Source organism: Pectinophora gossypiella, chromosome 23 (assembly GCF_024362695.1).
Source record: "Pectinophora gossypiella chromosome 23, ilPecGoss1.1, whole genome shotgun sequence".
In the NCBI taxonomy this organism is placed as follows: domain Eukaryota; kingdom Metazoa; phylum Arthropoda; class Insecta; order Lepidoptera; family Gelechiidae; genus Pectinophora; species Pectinophora gossypiella.
Genome location: NC_065426.1, coordinates 2,743,352 through 2,769,174, shown reverse-complemented (window position 1 = coordinate 2,769,174; position 25,823 = coordinate 2,743,352). Strand labels below are relative to the sequence as shown.

Below are 25,823 nucleotides of genomic sequence, written 5' to 3'. Positions count from 1 at the left end.
GAAAACCGACAGAGGGATTGTGTCCTCTAACATGATGGGCTAATGTTATGGGCGATAGGCTGATCCCTTATCACCATAAGGTTCATCATATCCAGCTTACGACATCGTATCAACAGTGGCTGCAAGTTGTCTTTGATTACTTGTGGCTCTGCCCACCCCATTAGGGATTACGGGCGTGAGTTTATGTATGTATGTATGTATGTATGTAATGAATCCAGGATAACCCTAGAGTGATTGAAAAAATATTTTTGCGACCATACTTGTTTATGAATGGTACATGAGACATATACATACATAAACTAACACCTTTTTCTAAGCTTTGTTTTTGTAAGCAGACTATGTCATTCCATTTTTTTCAATCCTGGCACACTTCTCTTGCTTCCTCCACAAATCCGATAAATAAGTTTTACTCACCGGTATATACTCGTAAATTCTAATATTTTCCAAGTGATGGTAAACGCATGAATCGTTTTTGTCGGTCTTTAACAGTAATAGATATAATAAACTATAATGGAGACAACAGATATCTCCCCTACGTCCTTTAAATACCAGTTTTAAGGCTAGGTGGTATTCAAGGCTATAGTGTGTCGCCCATTTTATAAACCTACCAACGAATTATTATGTTCGATCGCTAGTTTCTACCAACAATCCAATTATAAAATAAGTACCGACGAATACTTGTAGGTTTAGAACTTGTGAAGGCTATAATTTATATTTGAAAACTAGCCAAACAAACCTTAGGCTACAATACATTATTTTATGGTATAAGAAGATATGATTATGTTATACTGTTACTTATAAATAAATTTCAGGACTGACCATTGAACTTGGCACCCATTTAGATCTCACTTCTTTTGTCGTTGAAGTCAACAACCAAGGCATTTATCATAATATTGGACTTGGCTCTCATTTCACATTTATGTTTTTGATTGGATATAGTATAATAATAATAATCTTTTTGTTTAGAGATAAGCTTACCTGTACAATCTGTTTTCTTTGCATGTTCCTTGTGTCTTTTATTGTATACAAATAAATAAATGGTGACAACTTAAAAAAAGAAACAAATCTTCAAAACCCTTTAACGTATTACATTTGTCGGTTGTTCACAGATCTGTCGAGGCAGTCCGGAGGATTACACCTGTCTCGCTCGGGAATTACAGTAAGTAATATATTTTATGTAAATAGACGTAAATATTCAAAAGCTTATCGGTGTCTTGTGGGAAAATTACGAGGCAAGGCAGTAAGAATGCATAATATATTATTTTTGTACTTACTTACACATATATGACGGGGTTTTGGTGATTCTTAAATGAAATGTGGTTACTAAAATATAGCGCCGGAACTTGCGCTGACTTGAGAAGTCTCGAACTCGAGGAATTAGCCTTGGTTCGAGACGAGAAAAACTATCGTGGCTCGAGATTTCTCGAACGAGACCCACAATACGCGCGCGCGTTCTTTGGCTCTCGTTGTGAGGGGGTGAAGTAAATCTAGCTCGGCGCCGGTACAAATTGGTGCGGGGAGGTTTTCGCTATGTCAATACGGATTTCGGTATTTGCATTTTTTTTACGTTACCCATCATCATCAGCCCATTAACGTCCCCACTGCTGGGGCACGGGCCTTCCCTATGGATGGGTAGGGAGATCGGGCCTTTAGCCATCACGCGGGCCCAGTGCGGATTGATGGTTATTAACGACTGATTATGCAGCCGGGACCAACGGCTTAACGTGCCTTCCGAAGCACGGTGGAGCTCGAGATGAAAACTTATTTTTTTTGTGGTCACCCATCCTATGACCGGCCTTTGCGAAAGTTGCTAAACTTCAACAATCGCAGACCGAGCGCGTTTACCGCTGCGCCACCGAGCTCTTCAACGTTACCCACGTAACATTACCCAACAACTTACGTTACCCATTTTTTAACTATAGCCAAACGGTACTCTAAAAATCCCGTTGGTTCCGGCGATTAGCTGTAAAAACACCATCAACCCGCAGTAGAGCAGCCTGGTAGAATATGCTCCATACCTCCTCCGGTTGTTGAGGGGAGGCCTGTGCCCAGCAGTGGTGCAAAAAAAAAATGGATACCTACCCATACCACCGACTCAAACATGTTATAAATAGATGACACGATCATTTTATTTTTATTTCCTCTGAACCAAGGACGTTATTTGCTCAGTGAAGCTTATATTAATTGCGTTTTCTACAAAATGTGTCATTATATTACTTTTAATAACGACACTCTTCACATTTTAAATATTATTTAAAATAAAATAATAAATAAAATGCTCAGCATTATGTTGGTATTATTAAACGACCAGTTCTGTACAATTAATTATTGATTATATTTCAATAAGATAACATTTTACAATCGTATCAATGCGCGGTAAGAATTAGATCTGTCAAAATTACGTAAGCTTGTGTTGTGACGTTTATGTTTTTTTTTGACGTGACTTATTGTAGATTTGCCGCAGATGGCATTACTTGGCCGTACAAATGGGGAGCGCTGAAGGCTCTCATCCGGTACAACGTTTAAGACAATAGGCCTGAGGTGCCCAGTTTGGCGCGAACCTCGGCTCAGGGCGTCGTCTGAGAGGAAAAATATTTGAAAGAAATAATCCGTTACACGTTTCCCATGAGGTTATGTATGTGTATAAAACCACATGTAACGGCTAAAGCAGTTTGAAATTCTAAAATTAAAACTCGCTTTCTCATTGGCTGTTGAAATGGAAGTTGCAAAATAATGTTCACTTCAACTTTAAATGTAAAACTGAACTTGCAGGGGAAAGTTTTACACAGTCCGTTCTTAGTTCCACCCATTTTATGTTTTGTGGTTGGGTACATTATTACACTTCCGTGCAATGAAAATGGAACATTAAATGAGTTTGGATGTGAGATTGTACTTATTTTTAACTACTCAGTGACGGAGAACAGGAGACCTGGTACAGTTTTTAAATAGACTTCTCTGAGCGCCATCCCACTCGCGTCAGACAGAATACTGCGGGGCGGAAGGCAAGAGGTTTCCCTCTTTTTTTCCTAAAAGTAGCATGGAAAATGCTACACCTACAAGAGCGTGACTCTTAAATTAGTGAGCATTATGAACTTACGGAAAAGAATTGAACTTGGTACCTACTATTGAACAGAACGACCAGGGGGGGTTAAAATGGCCACATCGAAGCAATTGCAATTTGCGCAATGCAAAAAAATGACAAAAAGCAATATTTCTTTCTTAGATGAATTGCTTCGATATGGCCATTTTAACCCCCCTGGTCGCGCTGTTTAATAGTAGGTACTAAGTTCAATTGTTTTCCACACAAGAGAAGAAGACTACAATGATATAACTTCAGATTGTAAAATGTTTACGCATTTAAGTTGGCCGGCGCTGTACAAAAGTTATTCGTTTTGAAGTCGGGTTCAGAAAATGTAGAGTGGATCGTCCGGAAATTCGCAATTGGAATCGAAATGAATCACTAGTACATTTGTTTTCACTCATTTTGCCTTATTTTGAGCTTTAAATAGAGCTAATGGGTGAACCGGTTCTCATGGAATTCGGAAGAAATCATTAATTTTAAATGATTAGGTAGGATGATGTTAAACAAAATATCCTCTGTTTATTTATTTTTAAGTGAGGATTATTCGGGCTACGTTCCTCAAAAATAATAAACATGGCGCTGTCGAGATTCAACGTGATAATTGCTCACCTATTTTCTCTCGAAAAGTTCTCGGAAAAGGAGCTCGGTGGCGCAGCGGTAAACGCGCTCGGTCTGCGATTGTCGAAGTTAAGCAAATTTCGCAAAGGCCGGTCATAGGATGGGTGACCATAAAAAAAAAATTTTCATCTCGAGCTCCTCTGTGCTTCGGAGGGCACGTTAAGCCGTTGGTCCCGGCTGCATTAGCAGTCGTTAATAACCATCAATCCGCACTGGGCCCGCGTGATGGTTTAAGGCCCGATCTCTTTATCCATCCATTGGGAAGGCCGGTGCCCCAGCAGTGGGGACGTTAATGGGCTAATGATGATGATAATCTAATGGCAGAAACATATATAAAAATATATGTTGCTTGATATTTGGATCACATTATGTATAGAATGCGCGGTAAGAATTAGATCTGTCAAAATACGTCGGCTAGTGTCGTAATATGTATTAACATAGTGATGTATCAGTCGATACTGGATCGATCGATTCTTTTCTATCTAACATTGCGTAGTAAATAAAATAAATCTCGGTAAATCTGTTAAACAAGCTTATTGAATTGTCGCCAGTGAGTTACTAAATTAGATTCCGCACACGCTCACACAAACTTTTTCCAACTTTAACAACTAACTGTTACTTTGATTTGAAACTACTTCGAACTGGCTCGTAGATGTCTCCCTTAGGGGTGAGGTGGTTGTGTAATAATTCAATGATAGATGTGTTTAACAGCCTCTGTGGTGTAGTGGTTAGAGCGTTAGGCTCACGATCTGGAGGTCCGGGTTCGATTCCCGATGGGGACATTGTCGAAATCACTTTGTGAAACTGTCCTTTGTTTGGTAAGGACTATTCAGGCTTGAGTCACCTGATTGTCCGAAAAAGTAAGATGATTCCGTGCTTTGGAGGGCACGTTAAGCCGTTGGTCCCGGCTATTAGCCGTAAAAACACCACCAACCCGCAGTAAAGTAGCGTGGTGAAGTATGCTCCATACCCCCTCCGGTTGATTGAGGGGAGGCCTGTGCCCAGCAGGGGACGTATATAGACTGTTTATGTATGTATGTATGTAGATGTGTTTACTACGCAATTGGTAAGTGGGTCACCATCAATGGAAGAGCCACGCTCTTGTCGGCACAGAATTGTCCATTCTTATCTAACAAAGGCCAATTATTTGACTTCCTCATTATTCGACTTTATCAGTTTGAATTCATTTCTCGGTCGTAAATAATTGATGTAACGTTTCTATGCAAAGACAACACAGCGAGCCTCTACTACTTCAAGAATCATCATCATCATCACTTATTTAAGGGCCACCATCCTTATCGGTGTAGCATTCTCAATGCTACTTTTTAAGGAAAAATACGGCAGTGGTTTCCCTTTTGCCTTCCGCCCCGCGGTACTTTGACGCGAGTAGGATGGCGCCCAGAGTAGTCACTTTCAAAGGGGATTCTCTTAAAATGCATAAATGTTTTTGTCATAATTTTAATTATCATAATCCTCTTTGCATAAGGCTTTTTAGCATAATAGTACTTTCCCATAATAACATCTAGGAATACTGGTTTGTTAGGTACTTATAACTTATTTTTGGACTAATATTTTGTTGGCATAAATTTGATTCGCATATAAATAGCTTTCCATAATTCTTTTTTAGAATAATAGTGTTTTGTCATAATTTTTACAAGGGATAATAGTAGGTTAGGGTGCGGCGGGGGTGGCCCTTGGGCCACCCCTTGGCTGCCAGCATGTTTATCTTACACACCAAAATTATACTGAATGATGACCAACAGCATGAAATAGTGTCAAAAAATATAAAAAGTCACAATCATGAACCAAATGCAGCCAAGGAATAGTTAGTTTCGAAAATGTTCAAAGTTGTGCCAAAACTTTTCTTATTCGGTGTATTGTTTTTATGCTTATAATAATTATGCTTATATGTCATTATTGTCATTAATTATTATGCTTATAGTAGTTATGAGTTTCAAAATTATGCTTGAAAGGTTATGACAAATGAATACTATGCGTAGCTAATAATAGGACAAGTAACAGTATGCCAAGTTAAATTTTTACATAAAATTTTATGAGTAAAAATAGAGCAAACCCTACACCCCTGACCCTTTCAAAGCCGTACTAGGACTCCTGTCCTCCGCCTCTGAATAGTACTGACAGTTACTGCTGCCCTCTGTCAGGTTCCGGGTTACAGTCCCTGTGACTTGCCCCTTGCGTCCTATTGCCGTACCGATGGCTCCCATCTCCGCCTCTGCAACCGTTGAGGCGGAATACAGGCGTATATTTGCGATAGAGTTGTGGGCTTATAACATATCGTACATATAGTACATATCGCTTAGTGAATTCAGCGGTGGGGTTTTCTCAACGGATCGGACCTGAGCTGCGTGTGTTATGCCACAGACTATGGTTCACCTTGCCCCGCGTACTCTAATACCTGTACGCGAGAGGAGCTGATGAATGCCATCGAAAATGCTGTCCGGGTGGCAAAATATTTCGTGTCATTGTTTTTCTTTTTTCTTTTTTTTCTCTGATTTGTGTATTGTTTGTTTTTTGTGATGAGTAATTTGAATAATGGCATTGTAAATCATTTTATTATTATTTCATAATTAATGTACGTAATGATTGACATTTAAATTATCAATTTTATTTTATTTTACTATTTGCATGGTTATAATGTAAATAACTAAAAATGTAGACCAAATGTTAAATGTTGACCATCTGCAAAATGTAATACCATTTTTATTGCGAATAAATATTTATGAATTATGGAAATACTGGGCTGAAAAAATCGGAATGCCATCGAAACGACAAGAAGTGTACTTAGTGGTGTGAAAAATGTGCTCCCATAATAGTACAAAGTACAACCCACTCGGAGTAGCCAGTACTTTCCCAATGCGAGTGCAAGTCCCAACTTTAGTATTAGCTGACATGTCAGTGCACTCTCTGCGGAGTTGACCGACTTGCCTTCCATTACTGAGTGGTGTTACAAGTTGGATGGACACAGACAGACGAAGCACACACACATTCACATAACATGCACACTCAACTCTTAGGCACACATGTCTATCTGCAAACACACAATTCGCTTTTAAAACAACAATTTTGAATAGCACAGAGTCTGTTGCTGATAAGTGTTTTTTTATTGGATTAACGGCCTCCGTTGTCCAATGGTTTGAGTGTTGGGCTCAAGATCCAGAGGTTTGGAGATCAAATCCCGGTGGAGACATATCACAAAAATCACTTTGTGATCCCCAGTTTGGTTAGGACATTACAGGCTGGTCACCTGATTGTCCGAAAGTAAGATGATCCGTGCTTCGGAAGGTACGTTAAGTCGGTGGTCCCGGTTACTACTTACTGATGTGGGTAATCGTTACATGAGGCTTTGGCGGCTCAATAATAACCCTGACCCCAAAGGTTGATGAGGTTGCTTGACAGTACTTACAAGTTTTCTGGCTCCGTCGTTGAAAATTTGAGGTAACTTTTGGTTCCTGAAGTATATTGAGATAATTAAATAATAATATATATTTGTATAAATTTAGAATTTTCAAAGTTATAAATAATTGTATAAAAACTGAACAAATTATATCTTTCCTCAAATAATGAATTTCATTAGCCGAGTGCAAATCGAGTAATTTGAATATTCGTAGTCTAGTAAGAATTTCATTTTTGAATTTTATTAACATATAGTAATTTGTTTGAGCATGCCCTACCAAACTCATCATACCAAAGCGTCTCAGCTAAGAAGGATTAATACCAAACTGTCATTAAAAGCATAAAGGTTTTGCGTAAAGCGCCGACTCCCCTCCAACGATAAGCGATGACCTACTTCCCAAGCACTTCTGGTAAACAGAATCTTAGATGGTACCGTGATACTCGTCAACCAAGGCATGTTGTAAAAGCCTAAGGCTGCGTTTTCATTGAGGCGGAGCTGTGCGGAGATGAGCAGGAATCGACCAATCACCGTGAGGGAGAGAGTGACAGATCGTCTTCGTTTTTCGCTCCCTTGAACGCTGTGATTGGTCAAATCCGCACATCTCCGCTCTTCTCCGCCCATCTCCGCGTCAGTGGAAACCCGGCCTAACAACGGCGTACTTTGCGACGGACAATTTCGCCTGGAAACGTTACCTTCTTCCATCGTGTGGGTTGTACACTTGTGAGGTAAACTACCAAACTCATCAACCCTGTTGTCAGGGTTATGATCGATATTGAGCTTAAGGCCCCTGACGTGGCTCATGTAACGATTACTCACATCAGTAAGTAGTAACCGGGACCAACGGCTTCACGCGCCTTTCGAAGCACGGATCATCTTACTTTCGGACAATCAGGTCTTCTTCTATAGTGTGGGTTGGGATGTGAATTACCAACCTCATCAACCCTGGTGTCAGGGTTATTATTGAGCTTAAGGCCCCTGACGTGGCTCATGTAACCATTACTCACATCAGTAAGTAGTAACCGGGACCAACGGCTTCACGCACCTTCCGATGCACGGATCATCTTACTTTCGGACAAGTGATCAGCCTGTATCGTCCGAACCAAATTAAGGATCGCAATGTAATTTTTGTGATATCTTCCCACCGAGATTCGAACCCAGGACCTCCGGATCGTGAAATGTTCAACCACTGGACCACAGAGGCCAAAACTTTACCGACATAAGCAGAATTGACAGACTGACCTGACAATGCCGTAAGCGTGGCCAATTATTGGTCAGCAAAAATTTAGCTTCGATCGCCATCGACTCGCAAAGAAGAAGAAGCAGAATTGATTTTTGTTTGTATAGCTCTTACACGTGTTTAGGGAAATTCACAAAGAGAAAATTTAAAACGGTGGTCCCGGTGGTGTATTTGGTTAACACGCTCGTCTCGACTTGACAAGAGCTGCGGGTTCAAGTCCCGTTCGACTCAGATTTTTTTCGATTTTAATTTTCTCTTTATTTAGCAGAATTACATAACCTCGCCTATTATTACGCCAGTATCCCAGAAAACGTAGGCAGAGTTTGGCAGAGATGTATAATTAGCAAATACTCACACCACTGGCCAGCTGATTAAGTCCCATGTAATAGAGAGCGTAGGTGCAGGTCGTGTCGTATCGGGAGGTGAAGGTTTTGGCGGGAAGAAAAGAGGAATGGCGATTACTCCACCGACAAGAGCGCAGCTCTTAAATAGAGAGAGAGAGTAGAGAGCGAGCCTCTTGCCATTAACCGGGCCCAAACCCTGGAAACGTGATATCAATTATCTATAATACAAATACGAATTCAAACTCTTAAAATCGAATTCAGTGGTTTATAGGCTGAGCTGGTATTCGAACCCGTGACACTATGATTAGTGTCAATAAACCCGTGACACTATGATTGGTGTCAATAAACCCGTGACACTATGATAAGTGTCACTAAACCCATGACACTATGATTGGTGTCAATAAACCCGTGACACTATTATTGGTGTCAATGAACCCGTGACACTATGATTAGTGTCAATAAACCCGTGACACTATGATAAGTGTCACTAAACCCGTGACACTATGATTGGTGTCAATAAACCCGTGAAACTATGATTAGTGTCAATAAACCCGTGACACTATGATAAGTGTCAATAAACCCGTGACACTATTATTGGTGTCAATGAACCCGTGACACTATGATAAGTGTCAATAAACCCATGACACTATGATAAGTGTCACTAAACCCGTGACACTATGATTGGTGTCAATAAACCCGTGACACTATGATTAGTGTCAATAAACCCGTGACACTATGATAAGTGTCGCTTAACCCGTGACACTATGATTAGTGTCAATAAACCCGTGACGCTATGATTAGTGTCACTAAACCCGTGACACTATGATTAGTGTCACTAAACCCGTGACACTACCAAACCAAACTAGCGACCACAATGTACCTTTTGTGATATCCTACCGGGATTCCAACTCGGGACCTCCAAATCATGGCCGCGGATGCAGCATTTCAACATCGTTATGTAGATTCGCCTAACGCTTCTCATAGCTAACCCAATTTCCGTAGGTATTAAGAACATTAAGTCTTACGGCTTAAATCTTAAGAGCATTACTTGTATGAGTTAATTATGCTTAGTATTAAGTTGAGACTTGAGTTGAGAAGCTGTAAAATAAAGCATTTGCTTTAATGTGTCGCTGAAAATGTAATTATATTTTATACCATCTGTATGCATCCATAAGGTTCATAGAAAACTGATACGTGGTTTCCAGGACATAAACAAAGCTGGCGAGTGTCGGGTATATCATACTATACCTCTGCCTACCCCTTCGAGGATATAGGCGTGATGCTATATTAAGTTATGCCACCTATATGCATAGTTATTTTAAATTCTTTGTTCTGTACAAAACTAGAAATGGCCAAATAAAGCAGCTCTCATACGATGCCGACTTTGTAGCGGACAAGCGGTTTTGACAGTGACATCGTAACGAATACTGAGAGGGATGATTCAGCTCATTATTCTGAGATAATATCAAATGGAATTATCTATCGCAAAAGTATAGAATTGAAAATAATTTTAAAAAACTAAAAAAAAACATTAATTTTGCGACGGAAAATTCCTCCTTATATTAACTCAGAATCATGGTCGGTTGTGGTTACTATATCACTAACACCCTGTATTTTTGCTTCACACTTTTTGATTGCGGTTTTTGGAATATTTTTATTTTACCTTTTGGTCGTGTTATTTTCGTTTGCGTAAACCCAGAAACCCAACTCTCTTTGACAAAATTCGCAAGGCTTTGACGGGAAATTTTCTCAATTAGTTTAAAACCTGACTTCTTATACTGGTTTAAAAAACCATTACAAAGCAAGAATTCCAACCCCTAACACTTTTTCTATCGTGCTCCCAACTTCGAAATCCGTCAGCAAAAAAAGACACAAAACTTCGAAACTCTTGCGCTGTAGAAAATAAAAATAAATATTTTTTAATCTACCGCCATTTAGGATACGAGCCATTCAGCGAACGCTTGCAAACTTTTTTAAACCCTCTACAAGTTTATTACGAGAGACTTTATTCCCGTAGAATAAAGTTGAGATTGGGTTGGTTTATTAGCAAAGTTGGAATGATACCCACGGCCACTTAGGTCTATGGATTTGCTGAGTAAAATGTAATTTTTAGTTACATAGAAGGAAACTTTCTCTAGGTCTTACTTTAGTGAAATGGCTGTAATCTATTAAGGAGTAACGGGAAGTGCGCGCGGATTGTCTACCTCGCTCGCACTTATGTAAGTAAGGCGATACAAGGTAAGAATGTTTTTTTTTTCTATGAAGTGTCCAGATGGGGTTGTGGTATGTGGTACCTGTTTTCTTGTTACATACTTTTTAAAGCGTTTGATTTTTCTGTAGTCGGGTTTCAGTTTTTAAACTTATATTTGTTCTCTATACGTTTCAAAATATATTGGTCTCCCAAATAATAAATACTATGGGGGTGGCTAGCCAGGTGTTGAAGTAAAATAGTCGGATCTCAGGGTAATCTTTCGTTTAATGGGGCGATTGTCACAAATTATTCCGATTTCACAAGACCTTTACAAGATTGGCACACATATTAAGAAAGGGCGCGTATAGCGTGCACGTGGTTCGCAATCGTCCAGAGAAGAGAAAAAATATGAAAGTGACAGATAGCGGGGGCACGCGGGGGGTGGCGCGGCACGCTCATTTAACAATTAAAGCGCGCGGGCATACGACCGGTAAGGCACATTAAGACTTTTTTTTTGACGTGACTTATTGTGGATGTGGGGAGCGCTGACGGCTCTTACCCGGTACAAAATTTAAGACAACAGGCCTGAGGGTGCCTAGTAGGGCGCGTAACTCGGCTCAGGGCGTCGTCTGAGAGGAAGAATATTTGAAAGAATTAATCGACCCTAGTGGGTCGATGGCGATAAGCGCTGAATAAGGGAAATCGACGACCACGCCGGCGGGGTTCTGAAGTGTTATACTTTTCAGTACCGTCCCTGAGCGGGATGTATTCGGAAGCCGCAACTACCAGGGGAAATGATGGTCTCCCAAATATTAAATACTTAAATAAAAAAATAAATACGAAAAGTGGCGATATACTTCGTAAATCACGTTAGGATGCCTACACATTATAATTACTTACTTATGGAAAAGTCCAATGTAACACAAAATTATTTTATCGTACAGTATGTATCAGTTCTTAACTACAGTACGGAAGCAGCAACTCGGAACCGCAACTCGAAAGTTTGTAGCGCAGTTCTACCATAGCCAGTGGTTTCACTCACTCACTCACAAACTTAATTCCGCGTCAAGTTAATATTTCAGACGAAATCATATTAAACCTGTATTCAAATGTAAGTTTCTTTGATTGGATTAACAGACGTTGTTTGTCATGGTTGCTTATGTGTTAAATTAAAGATAATCGTGCTGATTCCGGGGGCCTGTTTTATAAAAGTTACAATCGTAAATTACAACGACAATTTGATGTTCATCACGTAGCTAATATGAAGTTACAAAATATTTGTGATCACACGCTCCGCAATTTACATCAAATTGTCTTTGTAATTTACAATTGTAACTTTTATGAAATAGGCCCCAGTACACACAATCTCAGTTTATTTTAAGTTATAACTGTCATTTTCTTATCCGCCGAAAAGAAAAGGAACGGGTAATCGACAGGCATGAAATTTATGGAACACATGTCAGTTTCAAACAGAAATTTAAAAACTCTCCCAAAATTGTATAACCCGACAGAATTGAATTGACAGCACACATCAAACAGGTTGCATATCAGCAAGATGCTTATTTTACTCGCCCGGGCTATTTATTCATTTATTCACGCGTTCATTTTAAAATTGACAGATGTCAATCATCCGTCCCTTTCTCTTTCGGCGGATAATAAAATTACGGGTATAACTTAAAATAAAATTAAGAGGTAATTAATAGATATACGTCTTTTAAATGTGTGTGCAATAAAGTGTTATATATTATTAATATTATAATACTGAGTGTTAGTAACATCGTACCTAATACTGAGGGGGATGATTCAGACAATGATTCTGAGTTGGATTTGGGATAACCGATCACAAAATAGAAATGTTTTTCGATTGAACGAACTGCTTGCCCTAATTTCGTTTGGTCGAATTATTATAATTATGCGCCTTCCGTTAGTCCCGGTGAAATGTAAAGAACATAATATAGTGATAAGCCATCATGATTGGTAAGGTTGGCCATTGACCTTGCAACCCTCATGAAACTAGAAGATTTAACTAAGTCGTAAGGGGTGTTTCTATATTAACCCATATTGCGGTCTCTACCCCAACATACATTTTCCATTACTTGTCTAAAAAGGACGGCAAGATTACATTTTCGTTACTCAATTTCTACTAACACAACCATATAATATTTTGAATTTGTCAGAAAATAAATTTAAAGCTCATGTGCTCATATCTTCTTGTCATTATTCTTTGCATGTCATAATTTTCATAACTAAAAATGTTGACCTAATGCTAAATGCTGACCATCTGCAAACTGTACCTACCATTTTTAAGGCGAATAAATGAATTATGAAGCTTACATTAAGGAAAAAAAAACTAATTACAAGATTAATGATTACCTAAATGATAAAAATGTCTAGTAATAAATGTGTTCCTTAAATGACTTGCAATGTATTGGTATAATAGATGTATAGCTGTTGCAGTTTCTTGTCATTCCTTCTCCTCAGCCATAACACCTTGCTAAATGACGTAAATTTTCCAAAATGTTTTCTTTATTGTATATAAGTAGGTACGTAATTGAGTTTGGTGTGTCCGTGGCTCACGTTCGATAGGTCTCCCATAATACCAGCGCCGCGGCCCGTGCTAAGCACGTGTCACGGCATTATGCTGAGGGAGATCCTTTTTTTTATTTTGGGCGCCTCCATTGTGTATTTAATGTCTGTCTTTTTGTCTTTGTTTTTTTTTCTATTTTTTTTATTTCTGTAATGTAAGTTTGTAAATGTGGCGTCCAATATGGAAATAAATATTTTCTGTCTTTCTTTCTAAATTCAAAAGTGTTACATTGACCTTCAACAAGTTTATCCATGATAATTACGTTAAATAAATGATTCTGATTTTCTCATTTACTAAAGCTTCTAGGGTTCATAACAAATTCGTATCCTTAACTGCGATATAGATTAGGAGTTCGAGTGAAACTTTTCCCCGCAACTCTGGAGTTTGAAGTGCAGTAGCGTAGCTGGTTTCCCGCTCTTAACTCTTAAACTAAACTGCCGGATAGTTTCAGACTTTATTTTCCGGATTTGTTTTTGAAATGTGTTTTTAGTTTGTGAGTATTCGTATATTTTATGCAATTAGTTTTTCGTCCCTCTGGCGTTGGCTAGACTGGAATTGTATTAAATTTACATTTGTGTGATTTCAAACTTTAAAAACACGAACATGTTTACTAACAAATATATAATAGAGATACGGGTTGTAATTCTTAAGAATCATACGCGCTGTCTGAACTTTCAACAGACGGCCTCCGTGGTCCATTGGTTTGAGCGTTGGACTCACGATCCGGAGGTCCCGGGTTCAAATCCCGGTGGGGACATATCACGAAAATCACTTTGTGATCCCTATTTTGGTTAGGACATTCTAGGCTGATCACCTGATTGTCCGAAAGAAAAAATAATCCGTGCTTCGGAAAGCACGTTAAGCCGTTAGTCCCGATTACTACTTACTGTGTGTCGTTACATAAGTCATGTCAGGGGCCTTTGGCAACTCAATAATTATTTCAGTAATTTACCTCACAACCCACACGAGAAAAGAACTTTCAGTTTTCAACTAACGATTAGTTGCTGTCTGTAAATTAAATTAAATGTTTGTGTGTAAATTATAAAACGCTTATCTAGAAATAGAAGTCAGTCTATAATGATCGAAAGTCAATCTCATTTTATTTTTCGACTTATTTTCGAATTTTATTTATGAATTAAGTATTAATATTATGTTAAAACAATAAGTATGTCGAATAAATATTTTTTCTTTCTTCTTTCTTTCTTTCTTAATGAGTACGATGTTTGATCTTTTTTATTGATGACGTCACGGGACAGTATCTGGTATACTAACTCCTCCTAAAAAGTATCTCATTTGACTAGGTTGTCAAATAACCTATTGATAAGATCGATTTTTGTACTGTTAATTTGAAAAATTCTGTTGACGTCATCAGAACAATCAACGTGTGAATGAAATGCGATGAAACTAAAATTTTCCAAATTATCAAAACTCAAATCGGCCTCATTGGTGCTGTAATAGAGATTATGATTCCATGACCGATGGGGACGGATTTTAGTGAGCGTTACAGTTTGAAACCATAGTTGATATCAACGAATAATAATAATAATGGTCTTATTCAATGGTAAAAACACCTCCACCAACCCGCAGTGGAGCAGCGTGGTGGAGTATGCTCCATCCCCCCTCCTGTTGATTGAGGGGAGGCCTGTGCCCAGCAGTGGGACGTATATAGGCTGTTTATGTATGTATTCAATGGTAAGTTTTAGTCCATATTATTAAAGATTTTTCTGTTCCTTTTTTAAACCAGTTTCTTTTCGTGTTTCAGGTATGTCCCTATCGAGCCACGCTTCGTTACGAAAACCTTTTAGGTAAGATAATTCTCAAGTATCTAAAAAGTATTTAATGCCATCGGAGACAAACTTACAAGCCACTGATAAAACAACCTAATTTCCATACATCAACGCTGCACTTTTGCATAAATTGATAATTGATATCACGTGGTTTCCAGGGTTTGTGCCCGGTTAATGGCAATAGTCTCGCCACTCATTACATAATACTTAAACACCAGCTGGCGAGGATTGGAGGTAGAATAGGCTAGTTTCAAATACGTTAGTAGTATATTATTGGGCATTCTGCCCCACCTATCGTTCGCTCTGCTCACGACCGTTCGCTGCGCTCACTTAGGTGGGTGGAATGCCCAATAATATAAGATTAACATCGTAATGTGTATATAAGGTAAATTATATGACTCTTTTAGTCATTAAAATTTTAGCTATATCAGGTGACATTCATTGCCACTATGAAGTTTATTAAACAACCGGATTCGTTGAAAATTGACACTTTTTGTTTAGACACGCAAAACAAAAATATCCGTCATGGTAAACTATTGCCTAATACCATCAGGTGTATAGTGTGCGGACCTTCTAATTGCGGGAAAACAAATCTTGTTATTGGTCTTCTTTTGCATAAGGATGGGTTGCATTTTAAAAATGTTTACGTGTATTCAAAAACGTTAGATCAACCTAAATACATATTTTTGGAAAACTTTTTACTAAATGCCAAATCACGAAATCACTATGGAATTTGTATGAAAAAGCAACCTGTGACGTCATAGAAAAATGTGACAAATTATCGCAATTATGAATCTTTATGAATTTTAATAAAGGAAAATCGTTACGATGTCACTGACACCCTGTATACACTAATCTCAACAACAACACAATAATAACTGCTCGACTGCATGTTAAGCTTTCCTAAAAAAAAGTTCTTGCGAAGGAACGACCTGCGATTCAAAAATCAAACAGTTTTGGAGTGTCCAAAAATTGCCATTCAAATCTCTCGAAATGAGTTGACATATCGGCCCGTTACTGGGGATGCGATGGACGACGGGAAATTAACCGTTTTCAGTTTTCGAAATGGAATGCGTTCTAAAGAAAAAAAAACAATGACTTATGCTTTATCCTATACATCCAGTAGGGCTAACATGCGCGACGTGATAAAATTATCGATGGATTCAACAAATTTTGTCCAAATCGATTTGTTTGTTTTTTCCCCTCACATGCATGCTATGTGATTTTGTTCGTATTTTGACAGAACGACATGACTTTCTTGGGTTCACATATTACCACCAATCGACAAAACAACATAATTATATCGTCAGAATCGGTAAAATGACCGTGACAGGGTCTATTTTTGAATCGCTCGCTTTCAACTCCCGTGCATAGGCACAAAATATATAGGTATAAAGTATAAACATTATATACCTGTCTCATCTTGCAAATGACAAGTTATGATGTGCTATTTGAAATGGGAGCGAGGATTTGAGCTCGGCTAATGGTATAGGCTCGTTCCCGATTACATAGGACTTAAACATAGCTGGCGAGGAGGGGTGTACATTACCTCAACAAAAGGTTAGGTTAGGTTAGGTTGGTTGGTGGGCTGGTTGGCTAGCCATTTATGGATAAGCTCGCCTATGCTTTCTCTCTTTATTTAAGAGCTGCGCTCTTGTCGGTGGAGTAATCGCCTTCATTACTTCATAGATCGGGCGTGTAGAACGGTGGTTGCCCCAATCGCCTATGCTTTATGTAACGTTAAATCATACATTTCCTTTGTATTTTAAAGCAATAAAGAGTATACACACACGCACATGCACACAGACCTCAGCTTAAATTATGTTAAATTAAAAACTTAAAGGGTTACAAACTCAACCACAGCTCTATTAGATACATACTCCTCGTGGTATCGCTAACATACAAGCGTGCCTGTGCATAGTAATTGTGCGTTTAAGTTGACAAGTGCGCTGGCACCAACAGCCGTTTTCAAGTTAAGTTATGGATGTGTGAACAACATACATAAATAAATACACAGCCTTCATACTGATGAAAAGACTTGGGTTTTTCGTGACTTTCAGGTACCAGCCTTTTACGTTCCAGTAAGAAAGTATATCGCCAATTATGCCCATACGATTAATACCGCGTATAGAACGGCAACTCTCCGAACACCACCAGCGACTGAGCTAGATTTCCCCCTCCCCTCCTCCCCCTCGAATCGCATCGCATCACAAGTCACACCCACAGATGCGCGTATACGTCATAAATTTTTCGTTGCAATAGTCATAACTTTTGATTTTTTTAATTTTCAATTCTACACTTTTGCGATGGAAAATTCCACTTGACATCAACTCAGAATCATGGTCTGAATAATCCCTCAAAGTTTTCGTTACGATAAACATGTTTTCATTGTTTTCTTTTTCCTTGTTATCTGTACCATTGAGAATATAATTATTATTGTGTAAGAAGAAGAAGTTTAAATACCCCGTTCAGATAAGTGTGACTGGCCATTCTGGAAACTCACAACACGTCCATCATTCTTGCATATACTGTACGTGCTTGTGCATAGTAATACCATCTTAATTATAACAACTTCAAGAGTACACTTTACTTAATTCATGGATGTTCCCGCGAGTTTGTAAGTTAATTTGAGGAAGTTTTAAGATGCGCGTAGTTTAGTTGAAGTCTTCTTAGTGGCGATGCATACGTTTTTGCTTTTGTTGAAAAGTAAAGTAGCTCAGCGGTCTATTCTCGTAGCCTAGGCTCTGGCGTCTGTCAGCTGTAAATAGAAATCGAAAGACAAAGTCTTGTGTACAGTCATGATCAATATAATATACCCACTTTAGGTCTCTGTCGCACTAACATATTGGAAATATAGATAGACTGCAGTGCAAGTTGTAAAAAAAATCATGTGACGTGATTCCAAAATGTACAGGCAGATTGGCATTCGAGTAAAATTCGGCGTAACAACCCTTATTATATACATTGCGAGGAAGAGTACAAACCTCATGAACCAACGAGTGGAGTGCAAAGTTGAAGTATGAACTATTTGCTTATTCTTGTATGGCGCGCGTTTAGCGCTCATACGGCCCTTCCAATCTCTTTTTTCTAGTCTATGGTAAATATCGACTAACATGCAAGGATCCCTCCTTATCACAGGAAAGCTAACCTAACCTTAGCATGATCGGCTATTTGTCAAAAAAATACTCTTGTATTTTTTTGTTTACGAAAAGGGATAGTAAGTCAAGCAGCAGACTTGTTATTCCTTTTCGTATATGGGTATCAACATAAAATATTATATTTCCGGTAAAGTGGCTATGGAATTTCAGAAGCAGAGCTATCGTAGTTGTCTGTTTGCAGGATTAGTAGTAAAAGAGAGTAGGGTTGAACCAGCGACAGCGGTTTTCATACAAAATGCGCGTTATGGACTTTCTAAACTCTTTCTGCTATTCCATGGCTCTGCCCACTCCTTTAAGAATTACGGACATGAATTTGTGTTTGTTTAAAATATTCTACCTACATTTTTTTTTTTAATGAACGTCAAATACTTCGAGAAGGAGTGAAGGAATTTGTCTAAAAATGTCGGAAGGGAATTTCTCATGAATTATAAAGCGGAGTACTTTTTTTTATAATGAGGAATTTCAAGTATGTACTTACTTCGTCAGGATATTTACACGTTTCTAACGATCTTGTTAGATAAAAAGTTCAGATATTATTAGGTTCCAATATTTTATCATCATCATCATCATCAACAGCCTATATACGTCCCACTGCTGGGCACAGGCCTCCCCTCAATCAACCGGAGGGGGTATGGAGCATACTCCACCACGCTGCTCCAATGCGGATTGGTGGAGGTGTTTTTACGGCTAATAGCCGGGACTAACAGCTTAACGTGCCCTCCGAAGCACGGAATCATCTTACTTTTTCGGACAATCAGGTGATTCAAGCCTGAAGAGTCCTTACCAAACAAAGGACAGTCTCACAAAGTGATTTCGACCATGTCCCCATCGGGAATCGAACCCTGACCTCCAGATCGTGAGCCTAACGCTCTAACCACTAGACCACGGAGGCTGTTATACAATATTTTATCGTCATTAAATATTAAAAAAAAAAACTTAAAAGCCAGAGACAAAAATATTACACTGGCAAGCTCACAACTGTATACCAATGTGGTAGTCAGAGGTACATTCATGACAAGATATACTAAAGTAGGCACCCACATAACCAGGCCCCCCCCCCCCGGGCGGCGTGGTATGCGTAACGCATTTCCCAACGTCAAAAAAAAAAAAAAAAAAAAAGGCACCCACATCTCACCGAGCTTTCTGTTAGACCAACGTGATAGGTGGTGAGACGTCTATAATGCAGGAGCCAACTGTGTATATAGTGAAAACTTCACCATATGCCTAGCATTATCCAGTTTTTCACAGGGTCCGCTTGCCTAACCTGAAGATTTGACAGGTCCGATTTTTACAGAAGCGACTCCCTGTCTGACCTCCCAACCCGCGAAGGGAAAACCAACCCAACACGGGTTAGGTCACATACCTCCAAAATTGCATTTCACGGGAAACCCTCATGATGTTTTCCTTCACCGCTGAGCATGTGAAAACTGCACTTTAGATAGAAAATAATAAATTAAAAAAGATTTTGCTTAGAGCGATTTTTAATACACTTACTTACTATTTTAAGACAATATTGATAGCTTTTAGGACACAGCTAAAACTGTTGAAAAAAGGTCTTCCTCTTCCACTTTTTGTATTTTTCTTCTAAAAACCTCATAAACACAAGATTTTTTGCATTTACCATACAGGTTTTGCACTGCGCTTTTGTGCTTTACTTTGTAAGCCTCGGCTCTGTTCTGTCAAATGAACTAGAATTTGTGGGGGTGTTTTCATTTAATTAGTCTCAAGCTAGAAAGCTGCGAGCATATACTAGCTGATTAGTTTAAGATCTTAGACAAAGAGTTTTTCATTATAACGTAGTCTTAACTCTGCGTTATAATGAAACATTACGTGTCTATGAGAACAATGACTTTAATACGAGTCAACGACCTCCGTGGTCCAGTGGTGGAGCGTTGGGCTCATAATCCGAAGGTCGCGGGTTCGAATCCCGATGTGGACATACCACTAAAATTACTTTGTGATCTCTAGTTTGGTTAGGACACCCGAGTAATTTAGTTAAGCCGTTGGTCCCGGTTACTACTTACTGACATAAGTACGTAGTCGTTACATAAGCCATGTCAGGGCCTTTGGTGACTCAGTAATAAACCTGACACCGTACACCGAAAGATGAAGAAGAAAATTTAAAAAATCTAAGGAATAAGATAGCAAATACGGATTTCTAAACATAAATGTTTTTTTTTTGTCATAATAATTATTTATTATTAATAAACAATGTTGTCCAACTAGACATAGTTGGCGCCTTACAAAAAGCGTTTTTTTTTTTTTTTTCTAAAATCACGTTTTGATGTTTCTGTATTGGGCTGGATTTCTCTTCGCGGGTTGGAAATTCAGACAGGCACTCGCTTCTGTAGAAAACCGGACCTGTCAAATCTTCAGGTTAGGTAAGCGGAGCCTGTGAGAAACGGGATAATGCTAGGGAGTTCATGATGCCATTTTGATGTTCCAATGGAGTAGTACATCTTTCTTTTACCTTTCTATCAATCTTTTACCCACTTGAATATTCAATGGTGCATACTTTTTGTTCACATTTGAGTTGTGTTTGTATGTGTCACGTTGAATTTAGCATCACGTCATATAACCTATAACCACCGGATAATAATGACCCTTCTAGTGACTCCTCATTTGTCAAATTCTGACAAGTGGTTTAGAAGTTAGGTAGTAATAGACACATTACATACACACAGTCATGAGCAATATCTGTACCCACTTTAGAACCCTGTCGCACTAACATATTTGACATTTGACGAGACTTACGGTTTAATTTGTCAAAAAAGTTAATATGACATGGTTTCAAAGTGTATACATATTAGTACTCGTGACCGTACACAGCGGTCAAACACATAACCCTCCTTTTTGCATCGCCGCAGTCGGGTAATTAATAACTCATTGTTGGAAGTCCGGTACTGGGGTTCGAACGGGCGCGCCGCTCCCCTTTTGAGAAACAAGCCGGTTAATATAGCTGACCACAGTGACTTTTTTGTTTTGTGTCTTTTATTAATATTCTCACTACACTGTGTGTAAGTAAGTTAATTAAGTGAAGAATGAACGGCAAACTCATTACAGCCTCCATCACAGGGCAAACACTAGTTGAACCGTGGTTAACTATGCATACATTTATTTAATATACCAAGACGAGCTTACAGGAATAAGATTTATTTTTATAATTTAATGTTTTTTTTTTGTTTTCGTTATTAATGAGAAACATAGAGCTTCTAATAACATGTAAGTATATCAATATAATACAACCAATCATCACAAAAAAAATATGAACGCTTTTGGGTATACAAACAAAAACACATGAGAATAAAAGAAAAACAATCATGAGCCTAAGGGTCAAAATATTCGTCGTTGCGCACCACACACACACACACACACGCACGCACACACGCACATACATTTATATAAATACAAATTTTAATAACAATTAAATTATTATTATATTTATTTAATTATTAATAATTAATTAATTTGTATTTTTTTACTTGTATTTGTTTTGTTTGACAATGAAGTTTCCACTTATAACTAACACATGCATCACTGAGAAGTAGACAGACATACATAAATAAACTCACGCCCGAAATCCCTAATGGGGCGGGCAGAGCCACAAGTATTCAAAGACAACTTGCAGCCACTGTTGATACGATGTCGTAAGCTGGATATGATAAACCTTATGGTGATAAGGGGATCAGCCTATCGCCCATAACATTAGTCCATCATAGAAGACATAAAGAAGCAGACAGAAAGTAATAAATTAATAACATAACATAACATAAACAGCCAATATACGTCCCACTGCTGGGCACAGGCCTCCCCTCAATCAACCGGATGGGGTATGGAGCATACTCCACCACGCTGCTCCAATGCGGGTTGGTGGAGGTGTTTTTACGGCTAATAGCCGGGACCCAACGGCTTAACGTGCCCTCCGAAGCACGGAATCATCTTACTTTTTTTTCGGACAATCAGGTTATTCAAGCCTGATAAATTGTTTTATTTATTTATTTATTGCCATCATATACAATACTTATACAGATCTTAAATACTATGTTTTACATAGGTGGAACAGTACATGAACCCTGTTACTAGGGCATTTCAATATGTCACAAAAATAAGTTGGACTCGGACATGCATTAAAATAAAAATAACAAGTTTACAATCATAATTTGGTTTTTACAGTAAAAATAACTAGCTAGATTGGATTGCAGAATTGAGGCTCTGACCACCCTATTAGGAGATCCAGGTGTGACTTTATAGGTATGTTTTATCTTCGCTCCAGTAAGGAGCAACCTAGCGTCCTGAATTAAAGTGAGATTAATGAAATTACCTCGACACAGCTCCATGGCCGCGCATAATGAGAGCTCAATTTGAATTTATGGATGCAGGATAACACATGGTCTGCCCTGCTCTAATGTATTGTGACAACAGTTTGCAACATAACATACGTTCACGACTATGTCCCACTTGGGGTAGTCAGAGGAACCATTCCTAGATGAACGACAAGCCTTGACCATAATAGACGGCGATACAGCGCACCACTTATCACGTTGGTCTGACTACTAACTAAAGACAGATTTTAAACTGACACATTTTCGTCCTGTGTTTTCAGCAACGGCCTCCGTGGTCTAGTGGTTGAGCGTTGGGCTCACGATCCGGAGGTCCCGGGTTCAAATCCCAGTGGAGATATATCACAAAAATTACTTTGTGATCCCTAGTTTGGTTAGGACATTACAGGCTGATCACCTGATTGTCCGAAAGTTTTATTGTAAATTGTAAGATGATCCATGCTTTGGAAGGCACGTTAAGCTGTTGGTCCCGGTTACTACTTACTGATGTACGTAGTCGTTATATGAGCCATGTTAGGGGCCTTTGGCGGCTCAATAGTAACCCTGACACCAGGGTTGATGAGGTTAGTAATCCACCTCACAACCCACACGATAAAAGTTATTTCAGTTTTTTATTCGTAATTCCGACATTTTATCATAAGCCCAGGTGGGCGAAGTAATTTTCATTAAAAGTACTAACTAAATGGCATAATTTATATAATATTGTTAGGTGCTGTTAGGTAGTTCAAAGGTTACGGACAACACGACGGGGATGATTTTAATTTACCATTCATTAACTGAACCGAGGGCGATGTTGTGTTTACGAAACTGGGATGGAAATTTATGGCTACATTAATGTAGTGTACAGGGTTGATGGATTACGTGTTAAGGGGATTTGTATTGAAAATTTTATTGACAATTTGTGTGTCGTCATATTCATCGCAATTCAGAACCGAGGAGGCCAAAATAGGCCACATTGAAGCAATTAATCTAAAAAAATGTTTTATTAATCAATATTGCTTCCATTTTGATATTTTATTGTCATTTAGGACTTACAAAAGAAACTGTAAAAATAAGAGAATATAATAATATGTGTCAAAAGCAAATAAATTCATCATTTTTCTCAGAATTTGAATTCAGAACAGTAGGTACTTACTTTACTGTTGTTTTGTTTTGATTGACGCGCGAACAACACGTCAATAAAGTTTTACTTAAGTAGTTCTGAATTCAAATTCTGATACGCAATAATAGGGTTGTTACCAACTAGTCAAAGTTACTTATTATTACAGCTTTCTTTATTAAAATTCATATAAGTTAAATAGAAAAAGAATAAGTTTTCTGTCACATTTCGATCTGTCTTTATTTAGTTATCAGGATTTCGTCATTTATCTTGACCTAGGAAACTAACTACCTAGTTGATGAATATGGAAATAAGCATTCATTTATATTTCGAGAAACGGTGAATGCCGACGGACTTTATGAATATAAAAGCTTTGTTTACGTTGTAAAAGAATGTAAAATAGGAATCTGTTACTTTCAATTAACTGCTAAATTCAGTTCGTGATTAAAACTATTAGTTTCAATTAGATCAGGCCTGTACCAGGAAATGTTGGTGAAGCTAGGAGTTCAAATTTATAGCCGCGGGATAACACGGGCCGGCTGATGTATTACTGGTGTTTAGGGAATTGTGTTTAGAGAATATGTGTTTCGAGAATTTCTGTTTCGAGAATTCGGGTTTAGAGACTGAAACGTCACTGTTTTGGCTTATTTACTACTAGCAGCGTCTATCTAACTTTGTAATTAGTTTAAGCAAGTAAAATTTAATTTGTTTTTCAATTATAATTATAACTTAAATTGCGTTGATAATTCCTAAATTAATGAAGGCGATCCTTAAATTGTATAAAGAAAAATATGAATAAGAATTTATATTACATTAATACTATTTTTGTTATTTTCAGATCTAATCGAAAAGTCAGAAGAAAAGAAAGTGCCTTGAAATCTAGAGGTAAGATTCAATAATAAATAAACATAATTATATTATAAAAGAAATGTTAATCTACGTCGCTCTCACCTATTCAAAATAATTGAATTTACCACAGCGCTACCTTGTAGATATTATTAAATCTTTTGGTGTTGTTGATAGTTTCATAAACATAACATAAAACATACAAAAAAAATGACACTATCCACCCTTATATTATAAGTAAGTGTGAAAGTATTCTTTTCATTCACAAACTGCTAAACAAAAGATGTAATTTTGAATGGAGATAGTTGGAGGCCTAGGGAAGAATATACAGGGTGTTAATGACATTGTGGATATCAAGTGGATATTCCGTTGCAAAAGACGAACTGAAAATAATTTAAAAAAATCAAAATTATCATGAATTTTCCGACAGGAAATTCCGCTTATTAACTCAGAATCATGAGCCGAATCATCCCTGTCAGTATTCGTATGATGTCACTAACATCCTGTATACTTACAAAATAAGACTGAATGACATTTTAAAATCCAAACCGTATTTTTTAACTATTGTGTCTGAAAATCGTGAGCTTAGGAAGTTAAAGGATCGTTTTCATCCCAAAAATCACCCCTTAAGGGGATGAAAAACGCGTGCGATTTCCAAAGTCTATGCGGACATAATCCCGGATGGAAAGCTACTAATAAAAGAAATATGTATATTTATTATTTGTGTATGATTATGCACTGTAAAATCGTGAAACGTAAATAAATGAATTAATGTCAGCTGACTTCCCTTGCAGAAGGAGATGTAAAGAGAGAGAGAAGAGATTTAGTGTCAGGAAATATAATGCTGACTCATCATTTTAATGAGAAGATCATCACGCCCGGTGAAGACGTAAGTTTTTTTTAAATTCTAATAATATTTTTTAACATACACACAATAAATAATGGCCCCGATTCCTGTAGACACCCCTAATTTTATTTTAAGTTATACCCGTCATTTTCTTGTCCGCCGAAACAGAAAGGGACAGATGATTGACAATTGTTAATTTTAAAATGAATGAATAGCCCGGTCGAATAAAATAGACATCTCGCTGATATGCAACGCGTTTGACGTGTGCTGTC

The 25,823-nt window shown here is 38.1% G+C and overlaps 1 protein-coding gene across 1 annotated transcript in view; it reads left to right on the top strand.

The window, feature by feature from the left end:
* The first annotated feature begins 11,295 nt into the window (after nucleotides 1-11,295).
* LOC126377455 (Down syndrome cell adhesion molecule-like protein Dscam2) overlaps nucleotides 11,296-25,823 on the top strand; it is a 45,916-nt gene continuing 31,388 nt past the window's right edge. The window contains exons 1-2 of the mRNA XM_050025189.1: nucleotides 11,296-11,377; nucleotides 25,499-25,593. Coding sequence (XP_049881146.1) covers nucleotides 11,296-11,377; nucleotides 25,499-25,593 — 177 coding nt within the window. The remainder of the gene's footprint in view (nucleotides 11,378-25,498; nucleotides 25,594-25,823) is intronic.